General features: G+C 41.5%; 1 protein-coding gene across 1 annotated transcript; it reads left to right on the forward strand.

Moving 5' to 3' along the window:
• The first annotated feature begins 1,086 nt into the window (after positions 1-1,086).
• Positions 1,087-17,074, forward strand: ATG14 (autophagy related 14). The gene is made up of 4 exons (XM_060174930.1): positions 1,087-1,227; positions 1,850-1,940; positions 2,018-2,103; positions 14,034-17,074. The coding sequence occupies exons 1-4, from the start codon at positions 1,112-1,114 to the stop codon at positions 14,338-14,340; spliced, it is 600 nt and encodes a 199-aa protein (XP_060030913.1). The 5' UTR covers positions 1,087-1,111; the 3' UTR covers positions 14,341-17,074.
• Positions 17,075-17,678: the final 604 nt, after the last annotated feature.

Here is a 17,678-nt window from a genome sequence, read left to right on the forward strand (position 1 = left end):
AGGTGGGGGCTGGGGACTTGAGCTCAGGTCCTGTGCATTGTAAAATGTGCACTCACCCAGGTGTGCCACCACCCGGCCCCTATTTATTTTTTAACAGCAGAGCAATGCTCAGCTTTGACTTATGGTGGACATGCCTTCCTAACCATTTCACATGATTCCTTCAAGCTCCATCCAGGATGAGGTGAAGGTGGTGAAATAAATAGCTGAGAAGTATTCCGTTGTGTATATATCCATTTTGCTTCTTAAGTACCACCTGTGAGATCATCTGGTATTCAGCCTTCTCCTTCTGGCTTATCACACATCACATGATTCCTTCAAGTTTGATCCAAGATGAGGCAAAGGAAATGACTTCATAATTTTTAACAGCTGAATAGTATCTCACCGTGTATATATGCTACAACTTTCTTAACTACTTATCTGTCATTGGATATCTGGGTTGCTTCCATGTTTGAACTATTTTAAACTGCTGACATGAATATAGGTGTACACAGATCTCTTTGGATAGGTGTTTTTGTGTTCCTGGGATAGATTCCTAGGAGAGGAACTGCCTAGTCATAGGAAGACCTATTTCTAGTGTTCTGTGCAACCATCAGACTTTTTCCTGTAGGGGTTGAACTAGTTTCCATTCCCCCCCCCCCAATAAAGTGATTTGGGATGAAAAAACTCTAAGTGATGAAGCATTAGTGTTTAGTTACGGATCTTTTATTAGTAAAAGTAAAACGTAGCCAGTAATAATATAAAGATACAGTTACGGGAGTCGGGTGGTAGCGCAGCAGGTTAAGCGCATGTGGCACAAGGACTGGCATAAGGATCCTGGTTCGAGTCCCCGGCTCCCCACCTGCAGGGACGTCACTTCACAGGCAGTGAAGCAGGTCTGCAGGTGTCTTATCTTTCTCTCCCCCTCTCTGTCTTCCCCTCCTCTCTCCATTTCTCTCTGTCCTATCCAACAATGATGATATCAACAACAATAATAACTACAACAATAGAACAACAAGGGCAACAAAAAAGGATAAATTTTAAAAAAGATACAGTTATAAAGCATAAAATCTAGGTTCAAAATTTGTAGAAATGAAAGTTTTTTTTGTATGGTTCTTGTTTTTGTGCACTAGACATGGAGCATAATAACCCTGCTTATACGATCAGTGCTGCTTTGTGCTACGCTACTCAGCTGGTCAACATTTTGTCCCATATCCTCGATGTAAACCTTCCCAAAAAGCTGTGCAACAGGCAAGTAATCAAAGATGATGTTGTCATCCTAGCAGGGATCTCCTCTGCTCTTATTGTTGTATTTATTCTAATCAACAAAACTATGAATTTAAGTATTATCAAGACAAATTTTCTGACCATGAAATTATATTTATAAGCATGAGATTAATTTCAAAAGGCTCAGTGGAAATTTGTATCTTTATCTTATAAATTGCACAGGAAGTATTTGAGAAGACCAAATAGTGTTATTCTGTTTGAAGAAAGAAAAAAAAAATTTAGAAAACCCAGGATATATTTTTTTAAAAAAGATAATGCCTACATGTAATAACTGGGTAAATTATGAATATTTTTGTTTGATTTCCTAAAATAAAAGTGTAGTTTAAAATTCAGAAAAGTTGTAGAAGCTTAAGTCTCCCCAGTTTGATTTCTAGCAAGATCTCCTTACCCTCCTTGTTATCCTTGTAGTTCAAACAAACATTAGCATGCTCATTAATAGTGTCTTTTCAGTGTAGCCTGTAAAAGACAAAGGACTTGGGTTTGTTTTGTACTGAACTGTAGTGTAAAGTATACTCTTTGACATGAACATCTCAACATAGGATTTCCTCAATAAAATATAACTTTACAAACTATATTTGTTTTACAGTGAATTTTGTGGTGAGAACCTCAGCAGACAGAAATTTACTCGAGCAGTAAAGAAACTGAATGCAAATATTCTTTATCTTTGCTTTTCTCAGGTAGGAAAATGTGGTATGAGTGAATTTTTAATTTGTTAAATGGTTAGAGACATTAATCAACTCTTTGCTCTCTCTAGCATGTAAATTTAGACCAACTACAACCACTGCATACCCTCAGGAATCTAATGTACCTGGTCAGTCCTAACTCAGAGCACTTGGGCAGGTAAGAATGTGTTTGCTCATTTTCTCTCAGTGCCATTAATATAATTACGTTTAACTAAAATTACATGGGTTAGCAAGTTGCATGGGGCTGTTTCTGGGCCCTACACTCTTTCAAAAGGACAGCAATAATAGTCCTGTACAGAAGGAAACATGGTTATGGTTTTAGCATTTTTTTTTTGACTGATTTTTTTTGATTGGGAAATTAATGTTTTACATTCAACAGTAAGTACAATAGTTTGTACATGCATAACATTCCCCAGTTTCCCATATAACAATACAACCCCCACTAGGGTTGTATTGTTACATACAATAACAATAAACCTGTATTCTCCCCACTCACCCACCCCAGAGTCTTGTACTTTGGTGCAATACACCAGTTCCAGTTCAGGTTCTACTTCTGTTTTCTTTTCTGATCTTGTTTTTCAACTTCTGCCTGAGAGTGAGATCATCCCATATTCATCCTTCTGTTTGTGACTTATTTCACTTAACATGAATTTTTCAAGGTTCATTCAAGATCAGATGAAAATGGTGAAGTCACCAGTTTTTACAGCTGAGTAGTATTCCATTGTGTATATATACCACAACTTGCTCAGCCACTCATGTGTTGTTGGACACCTGGGTTGCTTCCAGGTTTTGGCTATTACAAATTGTGCTGCCAAGAACATATGTGTACACAGATCTTTTTGGATGGATGTGTTGGGTTCCTTAGGATCTATCCCCAGGAGAGGAACTGTAGGGTCATAGGGTAGGTCCATTTCTAGCCTTCTGAGAGTTCTCCAGACTGTTCTCCACAGAGGTTGGACCAATTGACATTCCCACCAGCAGTGTAGGAGGGTTCCTTTGACCCCACACCCTCTCTCTCCAGCATTTGCTGCTGTTACCTTTTCTGATGTATGGCATTCTCACAGGAGTGAAGTGGTATCTCGTTATTGTCTCCTTTGGTGGTCTCCTTTGGTATTCCTAGTTGATCCGGGAGAGGAGAGGAGAGAAAGAGATCTGTTGCTGCTCATAGCCCTGCCTCCGGAAGTCTCTGGTTTTAGCATTTCTCAGAGAAAATATCAAACCTTTTTAACACCTAGGCTGGTGTAGAGGAATCCATATTTCGGAGCAGCCCTCCTGTATTTTTTGAAAACTGAAGCCATTCCCTTGAGTCTGTGGCTATTCTTTTTTTTTTTTTTTTTTTTTTGCCTCCAGGGTTATCACTGGGGCTCAGTGCCTGTACTCCACTGCTCCTGGAGGCTATTTTTTCCCTTTTGTTGACCTTGTTGTTTATCATTGCTGTTGCTAGTATTATTGTTATTGCTGTCAGATAGGACAGATAGAAATCGAGAGAGGAGGAGAGACAGACCTGCAGACATGCTTCACTGCTTGTGAAGCAACACCCCTGCAGGTGGGGAGCAGGGGCTCGAACCAGGATCCTTACAGTGGTCCTTGCGCTACTCGCCATGTACGCTTAACCTGCTGCACCACCACCTGGTGCCAGAGTCTGTGGCTATTCTATAAGTCCTGCTAGCACCACCCTTTTCTTTGTTCTCTCCTTCCCATCTACCAACTCTCTGCAAATTGCTTTTTTTGTCTATGAGTTAGGCCACTCTATTTACTAGAAGTAATGGGTATTAGGAATTTAGTGGTATACAGCTTTGAGATCTATGAGCTTAAAAGCGTAGTCAGTATCAAAAAAGACCAACCAGAACTGATCTGTGGGATCCTTTAGCCTCCCAGCCCAATGAAGGGTGACTCAGATAAGGCTGGTCTTTGTACCTCCTCTGCATCTCCTCTCTGTGTGCTTATTCTTTTTCTTCCCTTTGCTCTTAGCCATCTGTACATATGTTCCATGGAGATGTGACTTAGTTACTCTAAACTTTTGAAAGAGAACCAAGTAGGGCTGGGAGATAGCTCTATTCACACTACAATGTGGGAGGACCTGGGTCCAAGCCCCCAGCATCATCTGAAGCACTGTGAACAGCACAGAACAACTCCATTAACAGTGGATAGTGCTGAGGTATCTCTCCTCCTTTGCCTCTCTCTATCTGAAGTTGAAAGGAAAAAGGGGGGAAGAAAAGGCCAAAAAAGAAGCATGTGGAATTGTCCAGGTGTAAAGCCCCAGTAGGCAATAGAAAGTGAAAATAACAAAGACCAAAACAGTGAAGAGTTAGAAAGCCTTGGTACACCTTTCCTTGTGATCCATTTGTTTTGTCTTTGGTACCAATACTCCAGGAGTGTTCCCTGGCTTCCTTGCATTGCAGTGAATGAGTGAATGTTCCTGGTAATCTGCCTACTACTGTCCTTTAGTTCTCCTTCCGTGCCCCTCCCTCCAAGTTGCCTTTTCTGTGCTGGTGGCCCCGTTGAACTCTCCACACATACTCAAAATATCTACCATTTTATCAGGGCTTCAAATCTCATTCATGAGCTCATCAGCCACAGAAATTTGAATGTTAAAGCTTCCCCTTAGTTTTACTTTTGGTTCCTTATGGTTTGCTTGCCTTCAGTCCGTGTCTTACTTGTAAAGGGTTCAGCATTAGGAAATGTGTCCTTAATAATAATAGCTAATATGTATTGTGTCAAATATTTGCTGACATTGAGACAACTTCTTTATATGTTTATATATTTTATATGTTTATATATTTGAAACCATAGGTAAGGTCATCATCCTCATATTACAGAGTGGGTGCCAAAGTTTTAGCTTGGGCAAGTAATTCCTAATCACAGAGTCCATAAAAATGGCAGTCAGGGTCCTAGCACACATCTCTGGTAGATTCCAAAATAGTAGATATCCATTCTTTTAAACAGTGTACATTAACTCATCACATTCACAGATTAAAGAAAAAAAAAAAAGAGAGAGATCAATTTGACAGGTACAGAAAAGAATAAAATTGTTTCCACTAATTGAATAAAGATTATCAGTGAATTTAAAATAGGCTGTTAATTGAGGATAGCTAATATAAATCTGTGACAAAAATATACTTAATGAGATGTTACTTTACATAGCTATTTAAAATTGAATCAGTTACCTACATGAAAGACCAAGGAAGCCATTATTATTATTATTATTATTATTACTATTTTTTACCAGAGCACTGCTCAGCTCTGGCTTATGGTGGTGCGGGAGGTTGAACCTGGGACTTTGGGGCCTCAGGCATAAGTCTTTTTGCATAACCATTATGCTGTCTACCCCCAATCCTCTTATATTACTTTGGAGGCCTAGCAGAGGCAAAACATTTTACAGAGAAATAAGATATATGGGGCCAGCTGGTGGTACACCCAGTAGAGAGCACACACTCTCATGTTTAAGGATCTGGGTTCAAACACCCAGCCCTCACCTGCAAGGAGGAAGCTTTGAGGTGCCTGTAGGTCTCTCATTTTTTTTCCTCTCTCTTATCTATCTCACCTCTGTCAAAATAAATAATAGATATTTAACAAAAAAATCCATAGAATTGGGGGCTGGGTAGTGGCACACCTAATTGAGTGCATACATTATGGGTTCAACCCCTGGCCCCCAGTTGTGGAGGGAAACTTGCAGGCAGTACTTCAAGTATCTCTCTCTTTCTCTCCCTATTTTCCCCTTCCCTCTCCATTTTGCTCTATTTTTATCCAAAATTATATATTTTAAAAACCATAGAGTTGTTGATAAAAAGAAAAAAAATTAAGTTATATTGGAAAAAAAAAGTAGACATTGTGGATGGTAGGGGTATTAATAGATACAAAAAAGAACTAAAATACTAGTAGAACTCGTAGTTAAGTATAGTGACTAGATGCATGAGCAAAATTTAAAAGCATTTGCTTTTTTTTTTTTAATCTCCCAACCACCAGTTAGAAAATATAGAAAGAATCCCTGTGACAAACACTATAAATCACAAAACTTCATTTCTTGAGTGTCTTGTCAGGTACTGGATGAAATTTGGGGCTAAATGAAAGAAGCCCCAAGAGAGTGAAGACCCTCACTAGGACAGAAAGACTCAGCATTATAAAAATGCCACTCTCCATACAAGGAATCCTCATCAGAATTTCAACTTCTTAGAACTTTAAACGGGCTGGTTCTGAAGTTTAACTAGTAGGACCAGGAAGTATGGCTTTAAAGAGAATAACAGGGCAGATGGTAGGTAGCTTAATGGCTATGCAAAGAGACTCTTGTGCCTGAGGCTCCAAAGTCTCAGGTCCAATCCCCCCACACTACTATCAGCCAGAGATGAGCAGTGCTCTGGCTTAAAAAAGAGAGAGAGAGAGAAAGAATAGTAAGAGGTAGATTTTGCCCCTTTCAGAACATAATGCAGAAGTAATTACAACAGCGCTATCAGCATGCAGATAGATGGGGTAATGAGAGAGGGAGAGCAAAGATTCCAGAAACAGTTCCTTGTACATCTGGGAGTAAACATGTAGCTGGCATATTGAATTCTATGATAACAGCTCAACAGCAGTGGGCCAGTTAGGTATTTCTATGGGGGAAAGTTGGACTCAAACCACATTCCATATATAAAAATAAATTCCAGATGACATAAAAGGCCTTACTTTTTAAAAACACTGCACAACTTCTAGGCAAAAAGATAATGTTTTATAACTGTAGGGTGGAGAGGGAATTCCCTAGTAAGCTACAAAGCCCAGAAATCATAAAGGAGTTAACATATTTTACTGTGTAGAAATTCTAAATGTCTCAGGCTAAAAAGATAGCACAATTTTTTTTTTTAAATGACAAGTGATGGTTGTTTTACAGCCTATATAGAAGACAACACATTAAAACTAGACTAACATCTTTTAGACCAACAAAAGAAAGACAACCTAGTAGAAAAGAGTTTGCTAGGAGCAGTGGAATTTTGCAAGCACAAAGCCATGGTGAGAAAAAAAAGACTTAATCCTTTTAAAAAACTTTTATTTATATCATTATCATTATTATTTTTTAAACTTTTTTGTATTAAGGGTAGCTTTTTGTATATATTCTTTTTTAAATTTTTTTTTTTTTTGCCTCCAGGGTTATTGCTGGTGCCTGTACCACAAATCCACTGCTCCTGGAGGTGATTTTTCCCTCCTTCTGTTGCCCTTGTTGTTTTATCATTGTTGTGGTTATTATTGTTATTGTTACTGATGTCATTGTTGTTGGATAGGACAGAGAAATGGAGAGAAGAGGAGAAGACAGAGAGGGAAAGAGAGACACCTGCAGACCTGCTTCACTGCCTGTAAAGTGACTCCCCTGCAGGTGGGGAGCTGGGGGTTCAAACTGGGATCCTTAAGCCGGTCCTTGCACTTTGTGCCATGTGCGCTTAACCGGCAGCACTACCACCCGACTCCCTCTTTTTTTTTTAAATATGTTATTTATTTATTTATTTATTTATTTATTTATTTATTTATTTATTAATGAGAAACATAGGAGGAGAGAGAAAGAGCCAGACATCACTCTGGTACATGTGCTGCCATGGATTGAACTCAGGACCTCATGCTTGAGAGTCTGCTGCTCCATCCACTGTGCCACCTCCCGGACCACTTTTTTAAAAAAAGATTTTTTTATTTATTGATGAGAAAGATAGGAGGAGAGAGAGAGAAAGAACCAGACATCACTCTGGTAAATGTGCTGCTGGGGCTTAAACTTAGGATCTCATGCTTGAGAGTGAAGTGCTTTATCCCCTGCGCCACCTCCCGGACCACACCCGACCCCCTCTTTTTAAAAATTTTTTTATTATCTTTATTTACTAGACAGAGACAGCCAGTAATTGAGAAGGGGGTGATAGAGAGGGAGAGAGACTACCTGCAGCAGTGTTTCACCACTGGGGGCTCGAACCTGGGTCCTTACTCACTGTAGTGTGCACTCAACCAGGTGTGCCGCCACGCAGCCCCATTATTATTATTGTTGTTGTTATTTTTACCAGAGCACTATTCAGCTTTGGTTTATGATAGTGTGGTGGATTGAATCTGGGTCTTTGGAGCCTCTGGCATGGGAATCTCTATATAACCATTATCCACCCCCACCCTATTTATTTTTGATAGAGATAGAGAAATTGAGAAGGGAGAGATACCCACAGCACTGCTTCACTGTCATAAAGTTTCCCCCATACAGGTGGGAAAGGGGGTGGGAGAGGCTTGAGCCCAGGTCCTTGTGTATGGTAATGTATGCACTCTACAGGGTCCACCACCACCTGGCCTCTTTACTTCTTTTGCTAGTTAAATTCTGTGTGATGTGTTTATGGTTCAGGTATGCTGGGCAGATAAATAAATCTCTAAGCCAGAGTGATGGAAAAGGCACTGAGTAGAGAACCGTCCCTGGAGAAGGAACAGGGGAAATCATCCACTTGACTTTCTTAATTGAGCACTTAACTGCTCAACGCCACTAGACTCTGTCCTAAGGGAAGCTAAGCAAAGAACTGGAGTCCAGGTGATTTCCAGGAGGGAAGTCTGCCTGAAGGAAGTGTTATTTCCCTTTTGCCCCATATCACTCACGCTTGTCTTCTGGGGCAACACTTCAAAATGCCAGTCTCATGTTGAGATAGGCTCTAGGAGTCCAAAAGACAAAGCAGCACCAAAAAGGAAGAGAAAGTAGGCAGAGCCTCAGAACTAGCAAGAGGGGAGGAAGTAACCAAGGCAGAGAGCTGACCAGGCCTGTGAGGAACCAGGAGGGGTTGGGAGACTAACCTGGGAGTGGGCGCTGGGGTGCCTTGTACACCAAAGTTGGAAAAAGACAGAATCAGAGAGCTTTGTTTTGGCAAGGGAGGGAACCCAGCTGAGGATTTTATATTGTTTGTAAATATTGTTATTGGGTTAGTGCTATCAGCAGGAGAGTGACAGCTCTTCGTCAAGCTTGGACAGTGAACATGCAGTCAGGATGCTGACTTGGAGGTAGTGGTGGAGTGGTATGGACCCTAGTGTATGTGAGGGACATGTTGGGGAGAGAAAGGTGGCTTGTTTAGTAATATCAGATGGGAGGTGGAGAATGGAGGAAAGGAGCCCCAGTTGCCTCAGATACCTGAGAAGATGAGTATGAGGTTAGAAACCCTCAGGCAGAGAGCTCTGGTTGACACAGGGAGACTTGAGCTAGGAGGAGAGAAATTAAAAAAAAAAAAGGCTTTGGAGTACTACACCTGCTTGCCAAGAAAAAGAAAGAAGGAGTGAACTGTAAGAAAAACCTTAACAAAACAAAAGAGGGAGGGCGGGGGAATAGCATAATGGTTTTGCAAACACTCATGCCTAAGGTCCCAAGTTCAGTCCCCTGCACCACCATAAACCAGACCTAATCAGGAATTAAAAAGAAAATAAGAGAGGTGCTCAGCTAAGATACTGGTTTCAGAAGCCTGTTGGTATAAAGATTTCTAGGGGAGGGAAAAAGAGGCTGGCCTTCTATTTCTTTCTTTCTTTCTTTCTTTCTTTCTTTCTTTATTTTATATATATATTTTTAAGTTTATTTATTTATGAGAAAGATAGGAGGAGAGAGAAAGAACCAGATATCACTCTGACACATGTGCTGCTGGGGATCAAACTCGGGACCTCATGCTTCAGAGTCCAAAGTCCTATCACTGTGCTACCTCCCGGACCACAACCTTCTACTTCTTAACACACTTTACACTATGTATGACTGACCCCTGGGCAGGAGGAAGTCTGGTAAAGTTGGAGTAAAGTTGGATGCCTTGGTTTGAGGAGGTGTTTGAAATGTAAGTTGCTCAGAGGCCTAGGAGAACACAGCTTCCAGTTTAATGAGTAACAGTAGGACCCTAGAAACAATGACAGAGATGTTGGCTCCTATTACTGCCATGCTCCATCTGGAAGCAGAAAGAATGAGGGTAGCTGAGGTCGAGGAGTGAGTAGGTAGTGCAGGTTCACTAGGGCCCAGCGCTAGGTCATCACCATAATGGCTGTGAAGGATCTGGGGCCATGGAATAATGTAGCTGTATACTAGGACACTCTCATTTTGGTGTGTTTTCCAACCCTGCCATTTTCCCCAAGTAAACTTTAGGTAAACTTTTATTTTATTTTACTTTATATATTTTTTTCTTTTTTTTAAATTTTTTATTTAAGAAAGGATTAATGAACAAAAACATAAGGTAGAAGGGGTACAACTCCACACAATTCCCACCACCCAATCCCCATAACCCACCCCCTCCCATGATAGCTTTCCCATTCTCTAGCCCTCTGGGAGCATGGACCCAGGGTCGTTGAGGGTTGCAGAGGGTAGAAGGTCTGGCTTCTGTAATTGCTTCCCCGCTGAACATGGGCCAAAATATATAAAGAGCTCAGCAAACTTAGCACCAAAAAAGCAAATGACCCCATCCAAAAATGGGCAGAGGAAATGAACAAAACATTCACCTCAGAGGAGATCCAAAAGGCTAACAAAGATATGAAAAACTGCTCTAGGTCACTGATTGTCAGAGAAATGCAAATTAAGACAACACTAAGATACCACCTCACTCCTGTAAGAATGGCATACATCAAAAAGGACAGCAGCAACAAATGCTGGAGAGAATGTGGGGACAGAGGAACCCTTTTACATTGCTGGTGGGAATGTAAATTGGTACAGCCTCTGTAGAGAGCAGTCTGGAAAACTCTCAGAAGGCTAGACATGGACCTTCCATATGATCCAGTAATTCCTCTCCTGGGGTTATACCCCAAGGACTCCATAACACCCAACCAAAAAGAGGTGTGTACTCCTATGTTCATAGCAGCACAATTCATAATAGCTAAAACCTGGAAGCAACCCAGGTGCCCAACAACAGATGAGTGGCTGAGAAAGTTGTGGTATATATACACAATGGAATACTATGCAGCTATCAAAAACAATGAACCCACCTTCTCTGACCCATCTTGGACAGAGCTAGAAGGAATTATGTTAAGTGAACTAAGTCAGAAAGATAAAGATGAGTATGGGATGATCCCACTCATCAACAGAAGCTGACTAAGAAGATCTGAAAGGGAAACTAAAAGCAGGACCTGATCAAATTGTAAGTAGGACACCAAAGTAAAAGCCCTGTGGTGAGGGGTAGACATGCAGCTTCCTGAGCCAGTGGGGGGTGGGAGTGGGCAGGAGGGATGGGTCACAGTCCTTTGGTGGTGGGAATGGTGTTTATGTACACTCCTAGCAAAATGTAGACATATAAATCAGTAGTTAATTAATATGAGAGGGGGGAAATCAATTGTATGTCTCAAAGTTTCTCAAAAGACAAACTGAATCTTTTAAATATATAGGCTATGTATTTGATACGTGGACTCTCTCAAAAGCCTAGACCAAGTAGATTAGAAGCATCCAGTAGCACAGCTATATACAAGATACTGGATACTGTACAGCAAACCATAACAAAAGGACTTTTCAGAGTTAACCCAATTAACAAATAATGTGATGATAATATTAACTATCGATTGTCTTTTTGAACCCTAAGACAGCAGGAACCTCACATCTCCACTATAGAGCCCCTACTTCCCCCCCAGTCCTGGAACCCTTGGATAGGGCCCACTTTCCCGTATGCATCTCCCAATCCAAACCAAATAATATTGCATCCGCCGATCACAACGTAACCAACGCAACGATTGCCACCTCAACATGCTTCACCTCAGACTGTATATATTTTTTTATTGCCACCACTTGGGTTATTTCTGGGGCTTGGTGCCAATACTACAAATCTACCACTCCTGGTGGCTTTTTTTTTTTTAATAGGATATAGAAATTGAGAGAGAAAGGGAGAGAGACACCTGCAGACCTGCTTCACCACTCATGAAGCTTCCCCCTACAGGTGGGGAGTGGAGGCTTGAACCCAGGTCCTTTCACATGGTAATGTGTATGCTCAACTGGGTATACCACCACCTGGCCCTCTGTTAGGGAAACTCTTAAATGAACTGGGGCATCTTGTCTTTATCTTGGGTGAAACAGTAGAGAGATGGGAGCTGCTAGAACCATTGGGTCTCACTTGATAGCCAGGGGCAGCTATAGTAGATTAGGAGTCCCCACCCCCACCCCAACCCCAAGAAATGCAGCCTGGATTCCCTGCTTAAGAGCTGATAGAGGCACCTGAGAAGGGTGGGCTATGTGGGGTCTGCTGACAGCGTTCCACAGGGGTACTGAGGAATCCTCACAAATCATGGTTCTAAGAAAGGTTATTGGATTTGGAGGTGAAGGTATCACTGGGAATCTTCGGGGAATTTAAAAATCATCATTTGGGAGATGGCTTACCCAGTAGAACCGCACAGTTTACCATAAGCAAGGACCTAACTTCAGATCCTGGGCTATCACATGGCAGCGTCATGCCAAACAGGAACTTCACAAACAGAGTAGTGCTGAGGTCTCTTGATCTCTCTCTCACCCATTTCTTGGAAAAAAAATTTAAAAAGTGGTCCACGAGTTGGCACAGTGGATAAGGCATTGGACTCTCAAGCATGAGGTTCAAAATTCAGTCCCTGGTAGCACATGTACCAGAGTGATATCTAGTTCTGTCTCTGTCTCTCCTCCTTTCTCATTAATAAGTAAATAAAATCCTTAAGAAAAAAAAACGTGGGAGTTAGGCGGTAGTGCAGTGGGTTAAGTGCACATGGTGCAAAGTCCAAGGACCAGGATAAGGATCCCAGTTCGAGCCCCCAGATCTCTACTTGTAGGGGGCTTGCTTCACAAGCAGTGAGGCAGGTCTGCAGGTGTCTATCTTTCTCTCCCCTCTTTGTCTCCCCATTCTCTCTCAATTTCTCTCTGACCTATCCAACAGCAGCAGCAGCAATAACAACAAGGGCAACAAAAATGGGAAAAAATGACCTCCAGGAGCAGTGGGTTTGTGGTGCAGGCACCAAGCCCCAGTAATAACACTGGAGGCAAAAAAAGAAGAAGCAAAGTCTGTTGGAAACAGTGGAATTGTTTAAATGCAAAGCCCTAGTGAAAACTATGGCTGCAAAAATATATAATTTTCTCCTAAAATTCAGTGAAGAAATGTGTGCTGTTCCAGTTAGTATATATTCTAAATAGTTGTGTCTCATTTTGTGCTATAAATGTGTTCCTGGAATTATTTTTTATCAGAATTGTGTCAGTGAAGGTAAAGATACTTCAGTGGTTTAAGCCAAGAAATTATCCTATAGACCAGCATGGACAGTCTTGATGTATTGTGTGTGTTGTGTGTGCGTGTGTGTTTTGTTTTTCTATAAAGTATCTTCACACAGTTTGTTTTCTGCTTTTTTTTTTTATTATCACTGGGGCTGTGTGTGCATGACACCACCACTCCCAGTGGCCATATTTCACTTTTTTCTTGTTTTTTTTGATATTGGTGACAGATGGGAGGAGGGACAGGGAGGAGAACTGAGACAGAGGAGAGACACCTGCACCAATGCTCCCCTACTGGTGAAGCTTTCCCCAGTCTCAGTGGAGACTAGGGCCTCCAAGCCAGGTCCTTACTCATAGTAGCTTGTGTGCTCTGTGAACCACCACCTGATCTGAGTATCACGGTTTTATTTATTCCTTAGAAGGCAGTTATTATTTAGGTTAAAAAAAAAAATCCAGGGCCAGGCATGGTGCACCTGGTTGAGCAAGGCCCCTGTCCTCACCTGAAGGGGGAAAGCTTCAAGAGTGTTGAAGCTGCTGTGCTGCAGGTGTCTGTCTCCTTCTCTACATCCTCTTTCCCTCTCAGTTTCTCTTTGTCTTTATCCAGTAAATAAATAAAAAGCCCAATTGGGACTGGCAAGGTAGTTCACCTGGATAGTGCATCTGCATTATATATATGCACAACCCAGGTTTGAACACAGCCCCCATCAGTGAAAATTACAGTGCTGTGGTTTCCCTTTCTCTGTGTGAACAAGATGGCCCGGAACAGTGAGTCTCAGTGACAACAGAAAATAATAATAAAAGAAACATCTAATTGTAGACCACCAATGGGTAAGTACAACGAGACTTGGGATCTGTCCATCATGTACTGATGTCAGGTCTCACAAGATGCGGTCACCATGCGACAGTGGCAGCTTGTCTTAAAGAGGCCTCTTGCTGTCTGCATGCAGATCGGGACCCTTTGAAGTGCGTGCTGACCTTGAAGAATCCATGGAGTTTGTGGACCCTGGCGTTGCCGGAGAATCAGATGAGAGCGGAGATGACCACATAAGTGATGAGGAAACTGACCTGGGCACAGACTGGGAGAACCTGCCAAGCCCCCGCTTTTGTGACATCCCTTCGCAGCCCGTGGAGGTCTCCCAGACCCAGAGCACCCAGGCATCCCCACCCATCGCCAGCAGCAGTGCTGGCGGCATGATCTCCTCTGCCGCAGCCTCTGTGACCTCCTGGTTCAAAGCTTACACTGGACACCGCTAGTGGGTACCCAGTAGAACATGCCACGCTTGCAGCAAGGAAGTTCTACTGTGCTTAAGTAAACTAGGTGTTTAGTTGAAATAGTGCCTAGAACAAGAGGATGTCAAACTGCTGTTGTTTTTCAAGTAGGAAGACAAGCGTTTTTACCTGTTCTGTGGTGTCAAGATGGCAGTGACTGCTATGCTTGTGGTAGTTCCTAGAGCAGGAGCATCACAGGCCCTTGTACTCAGGTCTGCTGGAGGAAGGTCCTGTGCGCACGGCCCATTGTGTTGAGGTGGAATTCCAGTGGGGCTCCCTCTAGTCACAGGGCACAGGCACCACCCAACATGGGCTTCTGTGTTGGTCCTTGGGGTTTGAGACTGTTCATGAACACATTACTTTTCAGAGGCTGAGTCACAGAAAGTGATTCTGGTAACAAGGACTTGAAAGGTAAAAACAAAATTTTAGGTTTTTGTTTTTTTTTTTGTACAGCAAACCAACAGGCAATTTGAAATACTTGATTTCTTTATAATCTGGTCCCATCCTGTTTTTAGGTCCTAGACTTGGGTTTTCTTTGGAAAAGGTGGCCTTTGGGGAGGGAGTAGTAGTAGTAGGGTAGTTCAACAGCCATTTTATTTGTGCTGCTGTGTCACAGCTCATCTGAAATTGTTTTTTGTTCTCCCTGCACACCAAAGAAACTAAGGTCTCTTCTCTGTAGGACCCACATCCATGAACAGAAGAAAACCTAGCTGCAGTAACGTCCTAGAGATTTGAAAACCATTTTCTTGCATTCTGAGAGAGATTCAGTTCGCCACACTATGTATATTGTGAAGTTGAATTTACCTTCTCTGAGCAAAAAGCAGTATTGGTGATGTTCCCTCATGTGAGCTAAGTGCTTAGCTGGGCACAGCATTAAAGCCACTTAATTAAGGGGCTTCTGGTCATTCTGTGTCCTAAAGGATTTAGTAGGTGATAGCTTTCTCCAGGGAAAACCATCCTGCTCGCTTGTTTCCTAGAAGACTTTATTGCTTTAAGGGCCTTTGCTCAGAGTCTCTCCTAGGGAAAGCTCAGAAGGGAAGACTTCCCTCACTAAGAGCTCATTTTCAGCTAATGTGTCTTGTTATTCTCTTAGTGACAATCTTATAAGAAAACTGTAGAGAGGCATTATGTAAAATATGTAAGTAGTTTTTTTTTTTTTTAATTTTTAATATCTGCCCCTGCCCAATCCTATGTCACAACTACAAAAAGACATCCTATGAAAAATTCCTATGGAAAAAAATCATTATTACCATATCTTGTTAGAGTGATTAGCATGATAGTACCTCCAATAAGTCATTCAGAGGTTTGCCCTGCCCTCTAGCTTTTTTTCTCACTGTAATTATTATAGTTGATACTTAAGCCTCCAAATCTGAGGTGCTATATAGCTATTGTGTACATTTTCACATTGGGTAAACTTTGGGGATAGAGTTGCAGAAAGGTATATGGTCCTATCCAGGAGTCCCAAGTTCCCTGACTATGAATTTCCTAACAAGGGGAGAAGTGGGTGACTGACTCTCTGTGGGTTCTTATAGAGTTGGTTACCTGCTTGAAGTCCTCACTTTCATATCATTGGCCTTGTATCATGTCACCATCCAAGTTGAGAATTCAGAGTGAGTGTGGTAGACTTGAACAAATGCCAAAATGAAAAATCTTATGAGCTGATTTCTCTGGATACTTCAGACCCTCACTCCCTCCTCCCTCTCCCAATCCTCCCCCCCCCCCCAAAAAAAAAGAAAAGCTTAGATTCAGAGTTGGAAGATGGCTTGGGGGGGTGGTTCTCTGAAAGATACACAATAGTCATGTTTTTTTTTTTTTTTTACCAGAGCACTGCTCAGCTCTGGCTTATGGCGGTGTGGGGGGATTGAACCTGGGACTTCAGAGCCTTAGGGATGAAAGTCTCTTTGCATAACCATTATGCTATACCCCCACCCTAGTCATGATTTTTTTCACGTAAGCCTCTTAAACCATGAATGAGATGAAGTTGAAGAATAGAATCCACAGAGATCACAAACTCACATCTAGAGTAATCCAACAAATTTACAAAGATATGGGAAATTTAGGAATTAATAGGGTATATTTTGTTGTTGTTATCAACTAGAGGCTCTTTACTTAGGGTTCAATAATCAAACCCTTTTAGTGGTTTTGAACACCAACATACTGGCTTACACTGCTGAGATATTTTGGTTTCCATTATTTTGCACTGGATCCATCTGTAAATATTCCTAAATACACATTTCAACCACTGTTTTTTTCTACTCTTTGCTGCTCATTAAAATCTTTCATGTAGGTGTCAGAACCATATGTAAGCGGGGTTTTTTTTAATTGAAGCTGGTATTTTTTTTAAATAAAAAAGCCATAGAATTTGGTCATGTTTTCTGTATTAAAATGATTTATTGAAATAAGGTAATACTAATAAAAACCCACAGGCATCAGATAGACTGCTTAAAATAGTCTGTTGAAGACTTTTTTTGGGGTAATGAAATAAGAGTTTTGCACACCTGTACATTAAAGGGAAAATCAGTGTCATTAAGTGTAGTGAAGTCACTCAGGACTCGTGTATAGGTTAGCTGGGAAAGAACATTCAGGGGCTTGCTGTTAAAAGAACTGGCATGTCCTAGAATCTCCTCAGTGTTTCATTGCTCTGTGACTTCCAAACCAGTTTGAGGCAACCAAATGTTTTCTAAACTTTTATTGTATTGCAATAAATCTTTTAACAATACTTTGCCAACACAAATGTCTTTTTCAAGCTTTGAGTATTTATGTCTACTGATGTAGCAAGAGTGAGATCTAACCATTAGAATATTTTATACAAATTTTACCCCTAGCAAGAATGAGATCTGATTTTCCAGGTAAGAAAATGTTCCTGTGAAATGCTTTTTAAAAAGTATAGATTATAGGGGAGTTGTAATGATGGTTCTTGCTTGGGAAACTGGCTGCTTACCAGTTATGTACTTATTCTGATAAAGCACATGTGCCCTCCAGTAAGGTTTGTGTTTGTCTAGGCACTAGCAGTTGACGTGCAGCAACCTCTTGGGTAGAGATCTCTAGGTTGCCCATGTAAAACCTGCCCAGACGGACGACAAAGACTGAGTGATTTTAGAGAACCATTCCTCCCATCTCCACTCATCTCAAATGGATAATCAGTGTTTTTATAAGTTGGGTTTTAATGGAAATGGGACACCTGTAGGTAGATGGGATACCAAAAGTGAAAACTGTGGCCAAGAGAGCACATCCAATAGAGTGAACACTTAACCACATGCAAGGACCCATGTTCACGCCCCTGGCCATCACATGCAAAAGGGAAGCTTCATAAGTTGTGGAGT

This window comes from Erinaceus europaeus, chromosome 16 (assembly GCF_950295315.1).
Source record: "Erinaceus europaeus chromosome 16, mEriEur2.1, whole genome shotgun sequence".
Classification (NCBI taxonomy): domain Eukaryota; kingdom Metazoa; phylum Chordata; class Mammalia; order Eulipotyphla; family Erinaceidae; genus Erinaceus; species Erinaceus europaeus.

What these genes read in the sequence shown, in the direction of transcription:
- ATG14 (XM_060174930.1), top strand. Translation starts at nt 1,112, where the DNA reads ATGGAGCATAATAACCCTGCTTATACGATCAGTGCTGCTTTGTGCTAC. An exon ending in CCCAAAAAGCTGTGCAACAG is followed by an intron (nt 1,228 to 1,849) that starts GCAAGTAATCAA and finishes TTTGTTTTACAG; the next exon opens with TGAATTTTGTGGTGAGAACC. An exon ending in TTTATCTTTGCTTTTCTCAG is followed by an intron (nt 1,941 to 2,017) that starts GTAGGAAAATGT and finishes TGCTCTCTCTAG; the next exon opens with CATGTAAATTTAGACCAACT.